The 17872-nt window shown below is 41.9% G+C and overlaps 1 protein-coding gene across 3 annotated transcripts in view; it reads right to left on the bottom strand.

Moving 5' to 3' along the window:
* Positions 1-17872, bottom strand: part of ELAVL3 (ELAV like RNA binding protein 3) — a 103285-nt gene that overhangs the window by 6342 nt on the left and 79071 nt on the right. For all 3 annotated transcript variants that reach the window (XM_032210805.1, XM_032210806.1, XM_032210807.1), the window contains 3 exons: positions 6503-6606; positions 4420-4573; positions 2880-3105 (listed from right to left, as the gene is read on the bottom strand). In XM_032210805.1, the coding sequence (XP_032066696.1) occupies positions 2880-3105; positions 4420-4573; positions 6503-6606 (484 nt within the window). The remainder of the gene's footprint in view (positions 1-2879; positions 3106-4419; positions 4574-6502; positions 6607-17872) is intronic.

Below are 17872 nucleotides of genomic sequence, written 5' to 3' on the forward strand. Positions count from 1 at the left end.
ATGCTTTACAATTTAATCAGAAGGGGCAGGACTCTTATAACTGTTTTGCCTTCATTTGGTCTACAAGGAATTCCCTGAAATTTACATTTTAGGGACTGTTTTCCTCAGGAATTATCTCTCCCAGCTCCCGGATAATAGACATTGGCTGTACAAAATATTAATCCAGAATCCTGGCATAGCATCAGGGGTAAGTTTACTGCTCTACAGTGTCTGATCACATCCACAGTGTCGGAAGTCAGGTCTCTGAGATGAATTCCTACCCCAGGATTTGGATCAATAAATTTCCATTGTGATATTTCTAACTACATAGTTATTGGGCTTTCAGGACAAGTCAAGTGAGGATAATCAGGCAGACAGCAAGCCCTGAAAGTACACTCATAACAATCAGCAGGATTTTAGAAATTTCAACTTTGCCTCTGATGTAAAGGTGATTGTTATCAACAATCGATCAACGCATGAAACATCCTTTGGTTTTGCTCTTCAACTAAGCCACAACTGATAACCAACTCTCAACTAGCACGCCAGAGAATCAGATGGCCTATGCTTTATAAAAGAATGGGAAAATGAGCTGCAAAACAAAAACGCATGATGAGTTAAGATATTTTCTTTTGTCTTGTGTCTTTTAAGTTCCGAGACACCAAAAAACACAATGCAAAATTATTTACAGCTCCCAATAGATTGAGAGCAAAAAGAAGACTAAGACCAGGCCAACCTCTTAGGAAAAAAGTATCCTTGAATTCCATCTCACAATGCAGTAATAATCTCCGAAGCAGAAGGAAACATCTATGATGGCTCCCTGGGAAACACACACACACACACACACACACACACTCCTCTTGCTCAGTAAGAACAAGAAGCCTAAAGAACAAGCAAAGTATTTTTTTTTTTTAAAATAGAGGCTAGAAATGCTCACTGTTTTAGTTCTGTCCTCTTCTATAAGCCAGTATGCTATTTTTTACATTCTTTTCTACCAAAATCGAGCATGCATAATTCATATCAAAATCCCTTATTCTTGGCAATACTGCCTAGTATGGAGCTGGCTAATAAAATCCATCATCCATGCTGTCTTGACCTCCCTTCAACAAATCAGCTAGCCATGATGGAAAGTACAATTTCATGTAACACAATAGCTCCCTGCTTCAGACAATTTCCTGAGGAGGCCTCTAGTCTTGGCATTTAGCACTTCAAGCTTATACTGGTGGGTAGGAAATATGGTAAGACTTGTACCTAAAAAGCTAACGTTGTGCCACAAATATAGACTATGAGGTGTTTCACCGTCTCAGTTGTTCAGCTGAGTCATAAAACGGGACCATTAGCTACCGTAAATTGGAAGGATGAACAACTGCTGAGCCTTGGAGATATCATGGGTGATGGATAGAAATACTATATGAGTGCCACACAATGTTACATGAAAAGGGATAATCTCACATGATTGTTTTTCCACAAGAGTATGGGAAAAGGATACGTAAACCTTACATTACCAGAAGTGAAAATTTAATAAATCTACTTCTCCAGTTGTATTTCAATATTTAAGCCATGGTTACCAATGGAAAAGTAAACTTCTGAATTATCTTTACACAGAATGGGCAGGTTTTCTATACTGCTGTGTAGAGAAAACACATTATGTCTGAAAGAACCCTAGGACACAAAATATGTGAGAAACATAGAAGGAAACATTGAATACTGAATGTGTGCTTTATGCACAGATTTCAAGCTGCAAGCAGACATTCCAAAACAAAAGGAGTGAGAATTTTACACCATTTTTTGTTCTGGTTATTCAAGTATCTTCCAAACTGATCAGAACAGAGGCTAAGGAATTCTGCAGGGCAAAATCTGTTTCTGTTTACCTGTAGCGTGAAAAAGATTCTAAGAACTCACAGGTAAATGTTTTCGGGAGCCTTGGTTCTTCCTCCTTGATAGATAGCATTGCCCAGACTGTTCTTTTTATTTTATTTTAATGGCACTCTAATTATGGAAGAGAAATCTGGCAACAGTTTAGGTTCAACGTTAAAACTCAGTCTCCGGTTACATTAGCAGAGTTAGAATACCAGAAATTCTTGGGTAGGACAATAGAGTCATGGCTACAAAAATTGCTAGGAGAAAGATATTAAAGGTATTAAAAGACAACTTGACTCAGAACTATCTGTACGACTCTCTCCTTTATCAAAAGCGATTTTCAGGTGTTCGTTCTACCTTGGGGTGTTTCTTCCAGCAGGCTCCTCCTTGCAGTAGCCTAGCCAGCCAGAGGACTCCTCATAAAAACAAATCTTTGCAGACTAAGTCAAGCATAGAAAGAGTTTCGTTCTTCCCTTTTACAGGGAAAAACAATTTCTCTCCTTTTACACTGTTTTGTGGCCATCAGCTGTAAATATAAGGCTTTATCGGGAAAAGGGAGAGATCCAAAGTATCTTAAAGGAACAGTCTGCAGCATGAAATCTGTTTATCTGACCCAAGGCCCATAGATTATTTTTTGGAAGAAACATTTTGTTAAGAAGCAACTGGTATGATTGTGCCATGGGGCTATAGAAGGAAACAAGTGTTTCCTATTATACTTGCTTGTGGACTAATGGTACCCAGATGTGACAGACTAAAGATAAGACTATAGATCAGTGTTTCTCGACCTTGGCGACTTTAAGTACTGTGGACTTCAACTCCCAGAACCCCCCAGCCAGCAGAGCTGGCTGGGGAATTCTGGGAGTTGAAGTCCACAGGACTTAGAGTCGCTAAGGTCGAGAAACACTGCTATCGATGAATGTCTCCAAGTGTGGGATCTGAAAATACATCTCCCTTAAGCAGAGGGACAACAGCTACAAGGCAGTGGGTGAAGAGAAGACCTAACCACTCAGCCTTCCAACAAAGGAGAGGGCAACACGTCTCACCTGAATCGCTGAGTTTGGTGGTGCAAAGGCCCCGTGTACCGCCGGGCTGTTGTCTGATACAGGTGTGTGAGTAATGCTTGCCCTGTCTTCTGGCTGGGGTTATTGGCGAACTTGACTGTGATGGGCTCACTGGCCCCCAGCGGTTTCTGTCCATTCAGCCCCTTGATGGCTTCCTCAGCTTCTATCCTCTTGTCGAAACGGATGAATCCCACGCCTCTAGACACACCTACAAATGGAGAAATGGAGGCATTGGTGCTGATTACTACATGTTCCGATTGCTTAGGCAACAATGTCTCCTAGCTGAAGCAGAGATTTCAACTTTTAGTAGCTGAAATTGGTTGTCACGTTGAGCGTTGTTACTGGTTTTAATTTTCCAGAAGAAGGCAACTGTTTGCAATGCATTCGGCAATCTTTGTAGACCAATTGCCTCTCTTAGGCATCTCCTACTACTGCAATGCGCTCTACATGGGGCTGCCCTTGAAGAGCATTCGGAGACTTCAGCTCGTCCAGAATGCAGCCGCACGAGCGATTGTGGGTGCACCTCGGTACACTCACGTTACACCTATCCTCCGCGAGCTGCACTGGTTACCGATTGGTCTCTGGATACGCTTCAAGACGCTAGTCGTCACTTATAAAGCCCTTCATGGTATTGGACCTGGGTACTTGAGAGACCGCCTGCTGCCAATTACCTCCCAAAGACCCATTAGATCTCACAGGGTCGGCCTCCTCTGGGTTCCATCTACCAGCCAATGCCATCTGGCTAGGACCCGGGGAAGGGCCTTCTCTGTGGCAGCTCCGGCCCTCTGGAACGAACTCCCCGCAGAGATTCGGACCCTCACCTCTCTCCAGGCCCTCCGAAAAGCCGTTAAAACCTGGCTGTGTCGGCAGGCCTGGGGTCGATGAGCTCCCTTCCCCTCTCGATCTGTGTGGCTGTTGGCTATTTGTAAATGCTTGTATTTGTACTTTTTGTGTTTCCCTTTCCCCCCTTGGGTTTGTGCGCCGCCCTGAGTCCTGCCGGGAATAGGACGGCATATAAATAAAATGAAACCTGAAACCTGAATCCTTTCTTTGTTTTTCCTAGCTTGAGTGAGAACCACAACCTATATTGCTCAGTGGTTCCAAAACAGGTTGACTCAGCTGAACCAAAGCTGAGTCTAGGAACATATTTAAATATTTCTGGGCAAATGTAGAATTTAGATTTTTCTCTGTGACATTATGAATGATAGGTCCCATTTACTTCTAAAATGAGAACTACCTGGCATAGTTCTTTGCTTGTCACTGCAGAAGTAAGAGTGTAATAGAGAGATACACATCAGCAGCAAAATATATACATTTGAGCACAGGACTTCATACAAGCGGCATCATACAAAGCAATTATTTATTTTACATAAGTAACAATACTTGCCAATATACGCACAACCCTCAATGTTTAACATAGCCTGCTTTCGTACACTGCCCCGCTCCCTGCTTTAGCCCCCTTGGCATTCACCTCTCAACACTGGCACACCAGCGTGGGGTAAAATCCCTGCTCTTGTGTTACCTGTGACCTGATCCACAAGGATACGGGAGGTGATGATGCGTCCATACTGTGAGAAGAGCTGCTCCATCTCTTTCTGGCTCATGGTTTTGGGCAGGCCGCTGACATAGAGATTGGCATCACGGATAGAAGCAGAGCTCGGCCGTGCGTAGGACACCTGGTGGAAAGGAGGGCATAGTTACAAGAGCCATCACGAAAGAAGCAAAGAACAATCTCCTGAATTCTATTCTCACATCAAAAGAAGCAACCTTCTATCATAAAACAAACAACACTTTCTTTGGAGGGGAGCCAAGATTCCTATTTATTGGTACTGTTTCTTTACCTTTCTATCCTTTCTCTACAAGTCTTTTTCTGCAAACTCTTGACTGCGGGCTCTGTAGGGCAGAAATCCTTTTCTCCACGAGCATTTGGGAGGGAAATGGCAATATCCCTGTGTATATTTAGAAGGTAAGATCTTCTCATTACAAAATTAGAATGGCACCCAGCAAAAGGCCAGGCTGTAGCACATAGGAGGGGCTCTCTCCATGGAGCAAATTGGGCCCCAGGAAACCCTTTGGAAATAAGAGGGAAGAAAGGCTGCAGCCCAGTGTTTGGTGGTAAAGTGAGGAGCCCATGGTGAGGAGGGAAAAAAACCCACCCCCTTTTGGGCCAAAAAGCAAAGTGTTACCATCAATCAATCAGTGGTGGGTTTCAAAAATTTTTCGAACCTACTCTGTGGGTGTGGCCTCCTTTGTGGGAGTGGCTTGCTGGCCATGTGACCTGGTGGGAGTGGCTTGCTGGTCATGTGTTTTCTTTCTTTCTTTCTTTCTTTCTTTCTTTCTCTCTCTCTCTTTCCTTCCTTTTGTCTCTCTGTTCCTTTTTCCTTTTTTTCTTTCATCTCTCTCTCTTTTTCTTTCTTTTTTTCTTTTTTTCTTTATTTATTTTTTCCTTTCTTTCTCTTTCTCTCTCTCTCTGTGTGTGTGTGTGTGTGTGTGTGTGTGTGTGTCAGTGGTGGGTTTCAAAAACTTTTGGAACCTCTTCTGTAGGTGTGGCCTGCTTTCCGGGTCCACTGGTGGAACCTCTTCTAACCGGTTCGGTAGATTTGACGAACCGGTTCTACCGAACTGGTGCGAACTGGTAGGAACCCACCTCTGCAATCAATGTTATGTAATAAACGATGCCTATGCGGGTATTCTCAAAACTCTACATGAGCCACAGTCCCAGAAGATTAAAGATGTAGTTCTTTAAATCTTTAAAGGTGAGGTTGGGGAGCCAATTTGGTATAACAGTGAAAGGGTTGGCATAAAATCCAGGAGACTCTGAGTTCTAGTCCTGCCATTTGGGTGATTTTGGGCCAATCATTCTCTCTCAGCTCAGTCCATGATGTCACAGTGGGTTAGATATGATTGGGCACAAAAATAGAGAGTTCTTATCCCTCCCATGGGACTATAGGTCTTGTATACTATTGGGTGATTGGAATGGTGTGATAGACACTAAAAGAGATAAGAAGACCTCTCGCCCAAATACTAAGATGTGAGCAAAGCTACCCAAACCTTTTTTTGACATGATGGACGACTTTGAATTGAGAGATATTTGGCGAGAAAGAAATGCAGAGGAATATGATTTCACTTTCTTCTCTGATAGACATCAATCCCTTTCAAGGATTGATTTTATACTAATCACTAATGATTTGCTTTCTAGGGTGAAGAAGACAAAGATTGCGGCTAGGGTCCTTTCGGATCATAACCCAGTTTGGATGGAATTGGGAAGGGCAGTGCAGGCAAGAAGGTCTTGGAGATTGAATGAAAACCTATTTAGATATGAAAAGTATATTAATGATTGTAAAAAATTGTTATCTGAATCCTTTGTTTTGAATATGAATAAGGGTACACCTATGGAATTCGTATGGGATGCAAGCAAAGCGTATATGAGAGGGGTGCTGATGAATATAAATAAAACACATAGATATAAACAAGGGCTAAAACAAACAGAATTGGAAGAGGAAATTAAGAGGAAAGAGTTGGAGCTAACAATGAATCCAGGCGATACAAAGGTTAAGGAAGCAATCACCATATTAAAATCTCAATTTGACATGTTGATACCTCACCTTGATTGTTTTTGTCTGTAGTTTGAGTCCGTTCAAGGTGTTGATTGCTTTATCAGCATCATTGGAATCAACGTAGTTGACAAATCCGTAGCCTAAACTCTGCCCTGGGAGTGCAGAGAAGAAGAAGGAAAATACAGTAAAGATGATGCTAAACAAGAAACGGGAATAAATAATTTTCTCTGGCAAACCTACCCTGAACAAAAATCATCAGATAATAACATTTCAAAAAAGACAGTATAAATGTCAACTATTTCTCAGTTCAGGAATATGCAACGTTTGTGCACTGAACACAACATCCAATCTCTGGATGATGATTGCAAACACTTACGTTGGAGAACAAAAGTACACTAAAATAAAATTCTGGTAAAGCTTTTATCTCAAGAGAAATCTACTTTATTCTCCAAGGAATAACTGAAAGGGAACAAAAAGAGGACTATAAGTTGTGAGAGAATACAGTAAGTGGCTGGGTTCATATCGCGTTTTTTCCCCACTTCATTCAGTATATTGAGCAGTGTTTCTCAACCTTGGCAACTTGAAGATGTCCGGACTTCAACTCCCAGCGAATGCTGGCTGGGGAATTCTGGGAGTTGAAGTCCGGACATCTTCAAGTTGCCAAGGTTGAGAAACACTGATATTGAGTGTCTACTGTAATAATGTCACAATCACACAATAGGCCTCAATCAAATCCAGGTGTCTTTGGTCTAAAATTTAATTTCCAACCAATATGATTATTGCAGATGAGATAACAAGTTTGATGCAGTATCTGTGTGATGGCAGTGAATAGATTAGGTTTTTTTTAAGGTGATTCAAATTTATTGTACTAGTATGGAAGAGATTGTATTGTACTTTATAGCAATAGCAATAGCAGTTAGACTTATATACCGCTTCATAGGGCTTTCACCCTCTCTAAGCGGTTTACAGAGTCAGCATATCGCCCCCACAGTCTGGGTCCCCATTTGCTTTGCTTCCTTCTCTCTATCACATGGAATCAATTCTGCCCATCCCATCCCATCTGTGGCACACTCATATACACACTATGTAAGTAGTCCCTGCATATGGACGGTCATTGGGACCAGAAATTCCAACACTAAGCAACATGGTCTAAGGCATGATGTCACATGATCATGCTTATTTATCTTTTTTTTTTTAAAGATTTTGATTTTCCATTTTTTCATTTTCATACACTCACATATATACTGTGCATAGCCGGAGCCATACCACATTAAACAATAATCACAGCAATTCCTCTTGTCAACAATTCCCCCCAAAATAGAAACCCAATATACCTCTTCCACTCTCCATACACCTCTTTCTTCCATCCCCCTCCAACTTTCTATCTTCCCTCCATCATCCCCCTCTACTCTACTTCCCCTCCCCCTCTACCACTCCTCTCTCCCGATCCACTCTCCCGCTTCCTTCTCACCTTTCCCTCCCACCCTCTCTCCCATCCCTCTCTACCCCTCTTTCTTCTATCCCACTCCTCCTCCCCTTGGTGTATTTCCACTATATGTCAATGTACTTAACTTATCCTATTTTTACAGAGAAATTAAAGAAAAACAGTATACAGGTGAAGTTGCATTATCTTGAAATCTAACACATCGTATCTAACCTAACATATATCCCTCCCTCCCCCCACCCTCCCCCCCAACACCCCACCTCCCTCCCCCCCCCAACTTCCCAGAGCCCGTACACGGTATAGATTTTTAGCAAACACAGTCTAAAATATATTGAGAAAAAAGAAATAAAGAAAAAAAAGGGTTAATAACATCTCTACATTGATCTTAGCTTCTTTCTTGCTATGCTAACTTTGAACAGTTTAAATCATTCCTGATCTTAAGCATAGGCTATCTGGAATCTGGATCATGCTTATGACCACAGCTCCAGTGGTCTCCTTGGCCATTATTAAGCGAATCCTGTATAGTGGCGGTGTCCCAGTGGTCACATAATCACCATTTGTGCCCATCTGCTGATTCCCCATTGAATTTGCTTGTTGAAAGCCAGCAGAAGAAGCTGCAAATGATAATCACATAACTGCAAGATGCTGCAACATCATATCTGAAATACCCTTCAATCAGAGCTATTGTATCTTTGAACAGTCACTGAACTTAAGGGAGGACTACCTGTACAAACGTATGAATAAGTCATCTCCTATTTGCATATAACCATTCAGGCTCTCCTAAATAATGTTCTTTATGCTCTCCTTAAGGGACGCTGTGGCTCAGTGGCTAAGACACTGAGCTCGTCAATCAGAAAGGTTGGCAGTTCAGGGGTTTGAATCCCTAGCACCCCATAATGGGATGAGCTCCAATTACTTGTCCCAGGTTCTACCAACCTAGCAGTTCGAAAGCACGTAAAAAATGCAAATAGAAAAATAGGAACCACTTTGGTGGGAAGATAGCAGTGCTCCGTGCGCCTTCGGCATTTAGTCATGCCGGCAACATGACCAACGAGATGTCTTCGGACAATGCTGGCTCTTCGGTTTTGAAACAGAGATGAGTACCGCCCCCTAGAGTCGAGAACGACTAGCACATATGTGCAAGGGGAACATATGCTCTCCTTAAAGAAACATACAAATATATATCAATGATTGACTCAGCCTTCCATCCTTCCGAGGTGGGTAAAATGAGGACCCGGGTTGTTGTGGGGGCAATATGCTGACTCTGTAAATCGCTTAGAGAGGGCTGAAAGCCCTATGAAGCGGTATATAAGTCTAACTGCTATTGCTATTGCTATTAATGTCCTAGTCTAGAGGCATCCTACATTGGTCTATATCAATCAATCATAATAGAGCTGGAAGGGAACTTGTAGGTCATCTAGTCCAACCCCCCCCCAGCAGAAGAACCTACATCCATGATGGTGAACCTATGGCACGCTTGCCACAGGTGGCATATGGAGCCCTCTCTGGGGGCACACCAGCCGTCACCCTAGCCTAGCTTACCTCCACCATGCATGTGTGAGTGCCTCCCGTTGGCCAGCTTATTTTGGGGTTTCTGCCACACATGCAGAAGACACGCACACATGCACGGGGGGAGGGCAGGGGGTCACACATGCATGTGCGAAGGGAGCACGGGGGTGTGTGCCCCCCCCGAGCCCCATTTTTGGCTCCAGGAGGCTTCCTGGAGGCCTGCTATGCCCAAAACGGTGTGCAGGGGACGGGGGTTGCAGGGGGGTGTTGTGTGTGCATTGCATTATGGGTGTGGGCATGCCTGTCACACACACACACACACACACTCTTTCAGCATGCAAGGAGAAAAAGGTTTGCCATCACGGCCATAGACTATTTCTGACAGAGGGCAGTCCAGCCTCTTCTTGAAATCCTCCAGTGATGAAGCTCCCACAACTTCCGAAGGCAACTTCTGTTCCATGGGTTGATTGTTCCCACTGTCAGAAAAATTCCTCCTTATTTCTAGGTTGAATCAGTTTCCATCCATTATTCCTTCTCTGGCCTTCGGGTGCCTTGGAGAACAGGTTGACCCCCTTCATCTCTGTGACAGCCCCTCAAATATTGGAACACTGCCTGTCGTGTCTCCGCTGGTCCTTCTCTTCACTAGGCTGGCCATGCCCAGTTCCTGTAACGGTTCTTCATATGTTTTAATCCCCCTAATCATCTTTGTTGCTCTTCTCTGCGGTTCCACCCCAAAACCGCGGTAGACTAAAGCGCGTGTGACTAAAGCGCGGTGACAAAACCGCACCGTCAAAACCGCGCGACAACAGCGCGCCGACAGAAGCGCGCTGTAACATAACCCTAAAAATAACCCTAAACCTAACCCTAAACCTAACGCTAAACCTACCCTAAACCTAACCCTAAACCTAACCCTAAACCTAACCCTAAACCTTACCTTAAGTTAAATTGCGCTTCTGTCGGCGCGCTGTTGTCAGCGCGCTGTTGTGGGCGCGCTTTTGACATCGCGGTTTTAGCGCCGCGGTGTTGTTGGCGAGCTTTAGTCTACCGCGGTTATGTCGTGCCACGCTTCTCTGCACTCTTCCCAGAGTCTCAACATCCTTTTTATAGTGTGGTGACCAAAACTGGATGCCGTATTCTAGGTGTGGTCTTACTAAGGCTTTATGAAGTGGTATTAGCACCTCCCTTGATCTTGATTGTATCCCTCTGTTAATGCAATTTAGGATTGCATTGGCTTTTTTGGCTGCTGCCGCACACTATTGGCTCATATTTAAATGGTTGCCCACTAAGACTCCAAGATCCCTCTCACAGTTACTGCTATTAAGCCAGGTTTCATCCAGTCTATATGTGTCCTTTTGGTTTTTCTTGCCTAAGTGTAAGACTTTACTTTTCTCTACATTGAATTTCATTTTGTTAGATAGGGCCCAGTGTTCAAGTCTGTCAAGATCCATCTGGATTTTGATCGTATGCTGGCTAATTCTGCCAGCTTAGTATCATTCGCAAATTTGATAAGTTCCCCTTCTATTCCCTCATCGAAGTCATTTATCAGTGACCTCAATCCTCAAACTCCTAACTTTCTCCATGGATTCAGGTCCCTCAGCGAAATTTTTTTTTAAAAAAAGTTACAATTAGCTATATAGCGTTGAGTACCATGATAATGTTAAATACAAATATTTCCCAAAACTTTTAATAGTGACATTCATCAACATATTGTAACCCTCCCAGAGTTACTTCTCATGAAACAAGCTGCTATATAAATTTGATTAATAAAGATATTCACAGAGAAGAATTTTGAGTAGAAACATTGAACCAAGAATGCTTTGTAATATAGCAAAGCTTCCAGAACTACTGTGAAAACAATAGGAAAATTTGTCCTATTATCCTGATTTTGGATAAGCAGCCTAATATAAAGTAGGACCCCAAACAACTCACTAATTGTCTAAATAACTGAGCTTATCATCACAATGAACATGTTTCAAAGCATTGGTGCTGTGTCTTGCTCTCCACAGCCTGATGTTGAGATTTTAAGAAGTTGCTCTTGGTATAATTTCATTACCTAAATCAACAGGATATTATCAACAGCAAAAAAAATCAAATAAAATTGGAATGTATCACAAATGTTGAGATGTAGTTCAGTCCTACCTAAAAGGAATGTTCCTATTCAGAGTTTTGTGGTATTACATGAATTCCAAAACTTCACCAACACATGTTCAATCTTCTTTACTCCAGACACTTGCAAACTAGAAGTAGCACAGCCACTGATTCTGTTTAATTTATTTTGATTCTATTCCCTACTTTTTCTTCACATTTACAGATCCCAAAATGAATTTATCTATCAGCAAATTGATTTGTAGAATGCTAAGTCTATTTCTGCCAACAGCATACAGTGTTCATCCCATCTAATAATGATATCACTTGGATTTATGCTGGAGGTTGGATTGCCAATTTCACATAAAAGATAATCTCAGGCGTTGCCTCATTCTGTATCCAGAAAGAAAACCCCCAATTCCATTTGAACAGAGATAAAGGTACTTTTACTGGACATGAAATGAAACAGCTAAAGAAAAGCAAGATATGAGGCAAAAAAATGTAAACGTGTACATATCAAATGTTTACCTCGGACTCCCCCATGCCAGTTACCCCAACCCAACTTCCAATCTGCAACTCCCTAAGGCAGTGTTTCTCAACCTTGGCGACTTTAAGTCCTGTGGACTTCAACTCTCAGAATTCCCCAGCCAGCTGTGCTGGCTGGGGGATTCTGAGAGTTGAAGTCCACAGGACTTAAAGTCGTCAAGGTTGAGAAACACTGCCCTAAGGTGTTGTGTGGGGTGCATCTTGATGAAACAAGATTACTACTACAAGGAAAATATATTTCTAACAAAAAATCTTCACTCAGAATGGATGCTTTCAGTACCACACAAAACTTGGTTGCTTTCAAATGCCATGATACATTTGTGGTTGATGAAGAAGATGCTGTTCTTCTTTGTTTAGGGGAAATTCATCATGGCACAAGCTGGCAATTTCTTTAACTGACAGAAAATCATGGCAATTGCCAACCACGTAGCAAATACCGTGGAAGGAACCAATCTAGTGGTTCAATAAAAGGGACAGGTTGTGCAGGTTTTATAACAGGAGACTGTAATAATTGAACGTCTTTTGATGAATCTATAGCAATAGCAGTTAGACTTATATACCGCTTCATAGGGCTTTCAGCCGTCTCTAAGCGCTTTACAGAGTCAGCATTATTGCCCCCACAGTCTGGGTCCTCATTTTACCCACCTCGGAAGGATGGAAGGCTGAGTCAACCTTGAGCCGGTGAGATTTGAACCGCCAAACTGCAGCTTAGCAGTCAGCTGAAGTGGTCTGCAGTACTGCACTCTAACCACTGCGCCACCTCAGCTCTTACTAATCTAACAAAGACACAAATAAGCATCTCCAAATGTGAGATGCAATGCTCTTCTTGTGGAGCATTCAAACATACACAGCATACAGTTGAATATAATAACTTCTCAACAAGGTAAACACAACAGTGTAAAGTTGCTCAATGAAATTTCCCTATGAGACAGAATGGCCAATAATATTGTGCTAATTTTTCCTGCAAGAAGGATTTTTGAGCTGTGACATCGAGACACTGATGTCATAGTTCTGCCCCTTTGCTACTTTCACACTGCCTATGTCCATTTACATGCAGTACTTTAGGAGTGCAATACTCATAGTTCCACATAAAGTTAACACAACATTTGAGGTCAATCTTATGACATTTGAGTTCTGTTTTGTACCACAGAAAACACCCATTCTGGGTGAAGATTTTTGTGACTGTTTCATGGACATACTTAACGGAATATCACTTCAGGATTGCTCAGAAATACTACAACACATGCATTATTTAAACCTTTTAAGTCTACTGCTATTAAAATACAGGCAAACCATTGGTGGTAAGTATTTAAGTCACAAATATATTAGATGTAATGTGGATTAATACATACTGGTTGCCATACGTTGTGAAAGAGGCTGAATTAAAAGAATATAATAAAATAAACCCACTAACATTGATGCTATTACTATTTTCAAATAGGTTTTCCACAACTATTGTGGCATAAGTGAAGACTTGACATTCCTTGTCCTCCTGTGGTCTTGAGGAAGCTGGAAAAATGGTAATCTGTTACACATAAATCTTTACTGAACCATGAAGGACTTATATTATTACTTATATTATTCACTTCAAACACTTCAGATGAAATGAGGATATCAGAAAAGGCTGATTTTACTAACATGTCACATAATTTAACACTAGCTCTCAGTGTTTCTGATTCGAAAACCATTTAGGAATTCAGTGTTCACTAATTAGGATCTAGAGCAATCCAATTTTCTTGGGGGGGAAAAGCAATACAGCATCTTGTCTACCATCTGATAGTAAATTATTTCAACAATTACACATAATAATGTATCTTAAAGCAGCAACGTATTGATCTACAATTCAGTTTGCTATTAAAATTTGTATTTTGGTTAAACGTGTGTTTAAAAAATTCACACATTTTAAAGTCTTATCTACAAAAGGCAAATTGTACAATATTCTCAAAGCTTCTGCCAGAGATTGCGTGCCTCTGATATTTCATTAGATATGAATTCATGTATCCAATTCAAGAGCTCAGCAGACTCATAGGCTTAGCTAAAAGAGCCCATCTTATTTCCACAATTAAATTGTTGTAGTGTAATTGTTCCTAAACCGAATGAATGCCGTCACCAGGAGTCAAGTGCAACGCAAAAGCATCTTTAATTCTGTATACAGAGACAAATTTTTGTTACTTGTTTATGCTAAATTAACCAAACCTGAAAGGTTCACCTGCAATGCAGCCCGTTATTATTCAGTAATTTCAAGCATTTCTGACACTTATTCTTTATGTAGTCCTAAGATTCACAACACTGAAAATACTGAACTGAAAATAACAAAGAAAGCCTATAGCGGCAATTAAGATACTGTTTATCACATTTATATCCCACCAGAACGTTATACTAACTCTTAGTAGTGTTATCCCTTAAGCTAATAGCCGGTGGTTTATTTATTTATATTTATCACATTGGTTTGCCACCATCTCATCTAGAAGCGATTCTGGGTGACTTACAAACATTGCTAAATAAAAATTTGAAGCAATAAATAATAATGAAATATAATTATAAGGACAGGGAGGAAGGAATCAGGATGCACATAGGGGGAGTGGGGTCTGGTATTAATCTGTCAGCTACCTCCAGCATAATACACCCCCATTTAACTGGCAGAGCCAAGTCTTCGGGCCTTTACAAAATGCCTGGAGGGTGGATTCGTATCTCTCCAGGGGAGGACACAATTCATTCCAAAGGGCAGAAGCCACAGCAGAAAAGACTCTTCTCCAGGACCCTGACAACGGAAATTCCTTGACTGAAGGGATCCGCAGCGTGCCCAATCTTCCAGGACTGGTGGGACGGCGCAATGCCACTGGAGTAAGACAGTTCCTCAGATAGGAGTTCCTTCCACCCCTTCTGATGCTAGCTTTGTATTTATGCAAACTTAACTAAAAGGGCAGAAATATGTTTTTCCCCCTTGTCCATTGACAGGTGCTACTTTATCTGATGTCAGCCTTTTCACATTGTCAAATTAATTCATACAATATAATCTTGCTATATATAAACATCAAGATATTAAATTATGGTAATCATCTAGTAAAAAATCATCTGAACCTTGCACTCTCTGCTGAAGAGGAAACTCACATTTTGAGATTAAACTAAGATAGTTAAAGTGAAAATGAGCTTGCCTTTTAAGAGCAACAAGCTCTTGTAGCAAAAATTTCAACACAATTCCCCTCAGGCATATATACAGCTTTTTTAGTCCATAGTCACATAGCGGACCAAGTGTCAACTTGTAAAGTGTTACCATGACTATTATCAAGTTGACATTGGAGGGAGAATTCCATGCATACCTTCAGCCAGAGTCGGATCTCATATTTCTACAGCCGGTGCAAAGTTCACAGCCTGCTGCAGCACCTTGTTGGTGGATATGATTTATGACACAGAGTGAGGGGAAGGGAAACAAGGGTAAAGTGCAAAGACCATTAACCAGATATCAGTTTCAGCTCCGCAGAAGAACGTGCCAAAATGTTGATCCTAATAAATGACTGGATTTCTTTTGAACTTTGTCTCGAGGCTTGTATATTAATTAGGTCATCTTTTGGAAACTTCACAGAGAGCCGAAACTGACTTTTAAAATCTATCAAGATTTCCGGGTTTCTCCCAATATTTGGGGTGCTTGGAGGGAAAATCAGGCAACCATGGCTGAAGAGAGAGACTGATTGCAGCTGGAAGTACGCAGCTAGCTCCAGACATCCAAGCTGTGATGCCTTTCCCAGCGGCAGAAGCAAGCAAGGATGAGTACTGGTGGAAATTAGCCCCTAAGGCAGCTGAAGGTGAGTTCCCTTACCCCAGTTCCCAGATACAGGGAGGGGTCTTGAGTGAGCTGGCAAGGGTGGACTGGAGGTGGGACGGGCACAAGGCAGGCTCCCAAAGCCCCAGATAGAATCCCTGGGGAGTGCAATAGAGCAACAGAGGGAGGATTTTGACCAGACCACCCTTCCTGATGAGGGGCCATCATGCCACCCAAAAGAGAGGGGAGGGACATCTGATCCTGTTGAGGGGAGGAGACGCAGACTGGAACACAGCCCTCCTCCTCTACCCAATAGAAGGAGAAGGAGCCCAAAACTGCAACCAGTGCCTCTCTCACGCAGCAGGCAGGCTGCACAGGGCAGGCAACCCCCTCCTTCTCTCCGAACTAGAGGCGAGGAAGACAGCCAGCCATATCAGGCGCAAGCATACAGAGGCTGACAGGAGGTTGGAGGAGTAGTGCTGAATGACCCGCCCCAATTCAGGTGAAAGTTTGATGGGGATTCAGACCAGCTAGCTCTTTTCCTTGATTCAGCTGTGATCCACCTAGAATGTTATAGGCATCCCCCAGAGCCATGGTGAATACCATTGCAGAGGGGCTAGAGGGAGAAGCAAGGGAATGGTTAGCAGCCCTTCACAAGAGGAGAGCCCCCCAACTGCAAGACATAGATGACTTCCTGCAACTGCTAGAGGACAGATTTGAGAAGGCAGAGGAGGACCCATATGCGGAAGAGGAACTCAGCAACCTAAAGCAGAGGGGCCACCCCATCAAATAACACATTCGTGAATTCAGGAGGGCCATAGGAAGGCTACCCCTTTTACCAGAGCGGCTGCTGGTGCATTTTTTCAGAACAAGCCTGGACAAGCAAATTGCCCAGGTAACTGCATACTGTGACATCCCAAATTGACTCTCTGAGTGGTTCCGAGTAGCAACAAAAGTCGACAGCGGGCTACAGCACCTTGTTGGTGGATATGATTTATGACACAGACTGAGGGGAGGGGAAACAGGGATAAAGTGCAAAGACCATTAACTGGAAATCAGTTTCTGCTCCACAGAAGAACATGCCAAAATGTTGATCCTAATAAATGACTGGATTTCTTTTTAACTTTATCTCGAGGCTCGTAAATTAATTAGGTCATCTTTTGGAAACTTCACAGCAAGCTTTAATTTAGGAGCTTTTCGGTATTCTTTTTATCACAGCTAAAGTAAATATAAAGATCTGTAGCAAATACACAAATCAGAATGGGAGGGTCTGAAGCATAGCTGAATACCCCACAACAATGATTCAGAAGTCCTTGACATCTGGCACTTCTTGGGTATTCATCAAGGTTCACACATCTTTTTTCTGGCTCCTATATACTGATCTGGGAAATGAGATGGCTGCTTCAAGAGTCATTTAAAAGCCGACATATGTTTTCTTTTCATGCTCAGCATCTTACAAAAAAACCCCAAAACCAACTAATATATTCTATCAACCACAAAAATCACAATCTTGTAGCTGACTTTGTCTGATTCTGAAAGATGGTACTATATTGGATCTGATGCCTATTTAGACAGAAAATCATCAGGAAATCCCATGGCTAGGGGACAGCTAGCAGCTAAAAACTACCCGGAAGGCAATGGCAACCACTTTCCCTATTATTGCTGAGAAAATAACATAGATATATCCATGTGCTCACCATCTAATAAAGCTTAGGATTATATTGCAAACATATCTATGAAACAAATCCTATTAATTTATTATGAGAAATAATTTAACAATCTCAACATGCTAGATGTTGCTAACAGAAACACTACAGTTCCCTCCTTTCATATTATACGGTTCCGATGTCCAGTTTTCAGTATATGAAGAAATTTTAATTATAATAGAAAATATTTTTATCTGATATACATCAAGACCAAAAAGGTATCAATATCAGTGAAGTGTATATCCATGTCTTGAAATCTTTTGACTGAATGATTGACTAAACCTAATCTCCCTTCCTCTCTAAATTGTAAATACATTTTGTATGCTTTGCAATGAAGTTTTCCAGTCTTACAATGAAGCAGCTTATGC

Source organism: Thamnophis elegans, chromosome 2 (assembly GCF_009769535.1).
Source record: "Thamnophis elegans isolate rThaEle1 chromosome 2, rThaEle1.pri, whole genome shotgun sequence".
Lineage (NCBI taxonomy): Eukaryota > Metazoa > Chordata > Lepidosauria > Squamata > Colubridae > Thamnophis > Thamnophis elegans.